Here is a 6,000-nt window from a genome sequence, read left to right as displayed (position 1 = left end):
TTGAGTGTACGGACAGCGCCACACTAAGGCACCACCTCATGCTAATTTATAAACCAACGGATTCCTCGATCATAGACTAATACACAACACGGTTAATTTTTAACTTAAATATTTATTAAACCAAAAAATGCCATAAAACATATTGAAACACTACAATTTTGGACACAAGAGAAAAAGTTTATAACATTAAGACACGATCAAATAAAACAGTAGTATAGTTTATGAACCAATAGAATTAAACTCTAAAAGTTTTAAAATAAATGCTTAAATTCAAGTTTTTAATGCTAAAATAAAACAATAATACCTATAGTAATATTAATAATTGTAATAATCATAATATTTTAATATAATAATACATTAAATCATTTTTAACAATATTAAACACGAATATAATAAAAAAATCTTATTGTTATTAAAATTGAGCAGCACTAAAAAATCGTATAAATACGTAAATAATTATTATCGGACGTATTAAGTTACATTAATCATATAACTATAGAAAAATAAGTTTACCCAATGATGTCTATTAAACATAAAATAGCGAATTATGGTTAAGGAAAGAACAAAAACATATAATATGGCAATAATAATAATATATTCTTTAAAAATGTTAAGAATTAATATAAAATATTGAAATTTTAATTTATAAAGACTATTAATATTATGTAGGTAAGTGCTTCGAAAAAATATAATTATTTTTAAATTCGAATCAATGTGGTTTATAGTATAGTAAGAAAAATAATACGGATAGAAGATTCAATGATTAGTTAGAAAAAAGAGGAAGACTATAATACACTTTCCTATGTTAATAAGTTAAATCATTAAAAAAAAAAATGTTTTCTTTAGATACAGTACCTATCTAATCGTTGCTCTAGATCGTTTATCAACACGTGTTAGTAATTAAATTAATATTAAACCCCGGAATTGTCAACACATTACGCGTTACAGCCATTATCGACCATTCGATATACCTATAATATCGTGGTAGTACCAGATCGAGTACTGTCATTTTTTCACTAACCTTTTCGACAACCCGATTTAAGCACAAATAATTATTTTTATTATATTATGTAACATTGTCAAATTGGCTTTTTGTATATACATGCAAGACGAATCTTTTGAAACTTTTAATAATACTGGAGGACGTAGTACAAATGTTTACAAGTGGGAATAATAAACAATACATAGGTATAGAAAATATAATACAATTAAAATATTTTTAAGTAACGTGGTAATTATGGTTTTATGAGAAACTCTGTCAAATGCAATGATCAAAATATCTACGGTCAATTGTATTGAATATTTTCAACAAATTATTTTTAGTGAAAAAAAAATATCTAGGTACTAAATTAATTCTTTATATTTGGCACTTTGGGCAGTAAGTATTTAGAATTTAGAAGAACCAATTAAAATTTACAATTGTCAACTAGAAATTATTTTAATTTTTAATTTTGGTATACAGTTTTCTAATTTGAAATCAACTAAATTGTTAAACACAATATTAAATTAAAAATTCGTCAGAATTTTTTTATAAACTATTGATTTATAGGTGCTTAAAAATATGCATGTACCTACTTATTGTAATTTGTTGGTAAGTATTTTCTACGTATTTTTGTGTCCAATCTTGTTGTATTTTTTATGGGATTTGTGCTCAATCGGATCGTAAAGAAGGTTTACTTTTATTTACCAATTATGTGATCGATATTATCATTGTCATTTAGAGCATTTGGTCGTTGCCAATCAAATAATTGAATCTATAATTTCCGGGGTGTTAATAGAAACAATATCGTTGAAAAAAAAAACATAAAGCTTGACATTTTCTCGTTGGATAACGCGAAAGTCATATTATCAAATGTCACGCTGAATAATATTGCATACGTACAAGGTACTACAACAATTTAGTCTGTTTATTATTCATCTAGTTTCTTTCCTTCGGCACCCGCTGCAGTCTCGTGGATAAAATTCGGTGGCACTGAACAGTTTTTAGTGTACGAACGAGAAAAATGTTTACGGAGTCAGGACCGAAATATTGTAAGTATAATAATATTATAGTGGTTATGAACGGCATTCAATGGACCTATAGTTGTGATTGAGTATTTTCGATTTCATACCCGGCTGCAATAAACTCTAATAACACTGTTTGTTTCCTGTCCGGGATATAGTGACAATTAATTTCGACATGATTTTCTCTAACGATATTCATCAGCACACACATCGGTTCTATAAGAGTTGAATATTATTGTTTTGAATAAATAAACAAATCCAGCGTGTTGTCCAAATTTGAAGAAAAATAGTGTTCATAAATGTTTATAGGGAGTTATAATTGCGTCGTATCAAAATATTATATGTTATATATTATCATAACAAACGCGCTAATAGTATAATATTATGATTAGTCACAAACGAAAAAAAGTATACAAGAAGTACGCATACGACGTACTATAACACCGTATAGTCGAGAAATTATGAAGAGAAAAACGACTTGTTGGTCACTGTAAGTTGCGCGTGCGTGGTGCAAACATCCGAGTAGAAACTTGAACATTCACTGGACTTTGCTGGTTGTCGTCGCAAGGAATGTGGTATTTGTATTTTCCACAAAAGACGTACACAATATTACTCTAAAGCGTAATGGTTTTTAATATCTCAAAACAAAAGCCAAATCTGTACGCGCACCACGTGGTCCCCCTACCTATATTATGATACCGTCATTGGTTTACGGACAAATCGGTCCATCGCTATATACCTACTCAATAAGTTGTTGGACACCACATAATAATAATATTACGAAAATTCTATATAATGTGTACCGTTCCCGTACGCCTATTCGCTACGGTTTGATGTATGTTTGAGCCTGTATTTTCGTATACATGATAATGATTGACAACATTATGGACAAATGTATGTAGGTACACTTGTGTAATACATAATATAATATTATAATATATAGTAATAATAATAATAATAACAATAATCATCTCTGCCCACAGTAAAACGTCTATATTTTGTATCCGTCGCGAGTTCGTCAAATGTTCATAAAATATCAGTGTGTGTGTATAAAAATAACTACATAATAGTATATAAATATTACAATATTATGATGACGTAAATGTCGAACAATTAAAATAAAATCGGGTTGATAATAATAGACAACATAATAATATTATAAACGGTAAAATAAAGTACATCGAATAAGGCGGTGTACGCAAACAGAATGATATTATAAGTGCATAATATATAGTATTATAATATTATATAGGTAGGTACCAATCAATACGACTGCGGTATAATATTATATACCTAGGTACGCGTATTACGGGGGCCGAGCCACACTGGTTCCAAGACGAACGACTGCGGTCGTCTTTGGCATAATGTACATTTTTAATAACTATAATGTGCCTTTTTTAATGTGGTACCTATACCTATATACACCTATAACTATAGCGAATGGCCAATTATAGGTACGTGTTTTTTTGCAGCTTTAACACGTCGACGATGTCTTCACAACAGTCTGGAATAAAACTATTATATGTACGTCGGTACTAAACAATTTAAACGCTGACAATAAGAAACTAACTACTACAGTTGATACACCTAGGCAGTCTAAGACTCTACGTCTCTACAGTAAATAATATTTTACAAATAACATTAAATTAGATCATAATAATAATAATATAATAGTGGTGCAACGTCAGACATCAGTTGTGGTTGAGTGTCGAGTATTGGGCCACTTTTGTCGGAGGATATTTCATATTGTGATTACCGTTAGCTTCTCGTTTACGAGATCCAAAAGTGCGTTCGTTGATCTGAAAAGTGTCATTAAAATAATTAGACGATTAAAATATAGAGTTGAAAGTGACATAAATTATATCGTCATGCTTAGGTAAAACGTGGAAAGTATAGTAATACCAGATGGTAATTATTTGAAATGGATCATGATGTCCCGGTGGACTTGGAAGTACCTAATTGTTAAAATATGCTCACGAGAATTGTCTTTTTAAATTCAAAGCAAAAATTAAATCAAGTCCAAAAATATTATAATTAATTTATATCTGCACACTAAGTCCACCACGAACACGATGATCACGAGTTGTATATTATATGTGTGATGCAGCTTTATTACGAAACGCATTATATGATTTGACTTACAGTGGCAGGAGGAGACGTACTGTAAATAAATAATTTAAACATTTAGATTAAATAAACAATTATACGTGCAGTAAGGATTTAAGTATTATTTCCTTTACATCATATTATCTTATATTAAAACGGTTTACATAGGTAACTAAAATTATTTTACACCTACCCATGCTTCGACTGTCTCATAAATTGTTGAATTTTTCGAGCTGCTTGGTTTTGACGTTTTTGATTTTGATTTTTTCTAAAATTGCAAGTGAAACAAAAAATGTTAACAAACTATTTACTTAATATAATCATAATGTAGGTAATTAGTGTTAAGGTATTTCAAATTCAAATATAGTTTTAGAGAAAACAAATTATTTTGTATGATAATTTCAATAATAATTATTAAAGCATCCAGGATGAATATATTATATCAATTTAAAATGATAACGATTATAAATGAATACAACGATGAATAAATCAAAATATTGGTTAAAAGTTGAAATATAGTTTTGAATCTATTGAAGTTTACACAATTTACTCGTACTTACTTAATAACAGTGAACGTGTTATTAGTGTACCGAGGAGTTTCTTTTTTAAACCGCTTATGTCTTCTGTATATACGGTACTGATTTTGAATTAGAACCGCAGCTTTGGTCATCTGCTTGTAGTACGCATACTGGTGAGAAAAACATACGATTTAATTACTAAATAATTAATAAACTATTAAATTACCTACATTGAATTGGGTTTAACTTATAAAATAGGACATTTGTAGAATGCGATTATTCCATTGGGCGGTGGTCATTTGGGCGAAGGTAATATTTTTTACCGTAAAATTAATAGTCCGTTTGGGCGACTGGAATCATTTTTACCTGGTCGAGGTAAAAACCTAGATACGGGTGATATCGTAGCTAATCATTATTAATCACTATTACTGAAAACAAGATTACGATTCAGTCATTCTGTACAAGTTGTATACCTAATACCTAAATAATAACTATTAAGTAATAACACTTCAGTGTGCTATGTGATGAGTTGTGTCTTGTGTAATACACTTTCATGTGGTACTTTGTACGTATGCTGTTAAAAAGTGTTAAACTGAAAACTGTATATTACTATACAATATATAAATTAATTTACTTAAAAACCAATTCAAACTTTATTATAATATTGTATGACGTGTTATTTTAATTATTATTTTTCTACTGTAGCTTACTATACTATAATAATATAACTAAATCTACCTATACCATTAATTAACTTATACACCTATTTAAACCTTATTTGCACAAAGCTCCAAATGGTAGTTTTTGTAGAATAAACCCTCACCCAAACGGTAGTTTTAGTTGAATAAATCCTCTCTCAAACGGTCTACGCTCATTCCATTTAGTCATTTTTTATCAGTCATAGATCAGTCATAGTAACCTGTTTGTATCGGCGATAATAATTTTGAATGACTGAAGCAGCTGAAATTTCTTTGTCCTCTTCTCTTTTTTTGTACGTTCTGTACGCCTTCTGAATAGTCTTGGCCGCCTCATATAATTCCCGTTGTTCGTAATCTATATGCATTGGATAATATTTCAGTCAAAATGTGTTTTGTTTATTCGTTGAATTTTTCATCCTAACACAACGCTTACCGGACAGTGTAAGGTTCGAAAAATTCTTTTCAAAATATTGATTGTTTGACGAAGCATGTAGAAATTCACATAGATCTGCAGCAGTCGGTGGTGGCGATGCGGGCGAACATTGTGATGCACTCGACACTGGACTCAAGGTTAAACTGGTGCTGGACGTGGGTGTTTCTATTTCTCGATCTTTTTGCCTGGATAATATAATTAAATTAAAACACGTTTTATTCATAAGACTGAGTGCACCCAG

At 29.8% G+C, this 6,000-nt stretch overlaps 1 protein-coding gene across 4 annotated transcripts in view; it reads right to left on the bottom strand.

Annotated features, from left to right (window-relative positions):
* Window positions 1-245: 245 nt before the first annotated feature.
* The window catches only part of LOC132935141 (calmodulin-binding transcription activator 1), a 116,236-nt gene continuing 110,481 nt past the window's right edge, over window positions 246-6,000 (bottom strand). For 3 of the 4 annotated variants that reach the window (XM_061001604.1, XM_061001607.1, XM_061001605.1), the window contains 6 exons: window positions 5,760-5,944; window positions 5,548-5,681; window positions 4,671-4,798; window positions 4,304-4,378; window positions 4,147-4,165; window positions 247-3,803 (listed from right to left, as the gene is read on the bottom strand). In XM_061001604.1, the coding sequence (XP_060857587.1) occupies window positions 3,696-3,803; window positions 4,147-4,165; window positions 4,304-4,378; window positions 4,671-4,798; window positions 5,548-5,681; window positions 5,760-5,944 (649 nt within the window). In that variant the 3' untranslated portion in view covers window positions 247-3,695. Of the gene's footprint in view, window positions 3,804-4,146; window positions 4,166-4,303; window positions 4,379-4,670; window positions 4,799-5,547; window positions 5,682-5,759; window positions 5,945-6,000 lie in introns of all 4 variants that reach the window. The other variant, XM_061001606.1, reaches the window with a different exon arrangement.

This window comes from Metopolophium dirhodum, chromosome 1, assembly GCF_019925205.1.
Source record: "Metopolophium dirhodum isolate CAU chromosome 1, ASM1992520v1, whole genome shotgun sequence".
NCBI classification, from domain to species: domain Eukaryota; kingdom Metazoa; phylum Arthropoda; class Insecta; order Hemiptera; family Aphididae; genus Metopolophium; species Metopolophium dirhodum.
The sequence above is the reverse complement of the archived record's forward strand: the minus strand, read 5'-3'. Positions and strand labels throughout refer to the sequence as shown.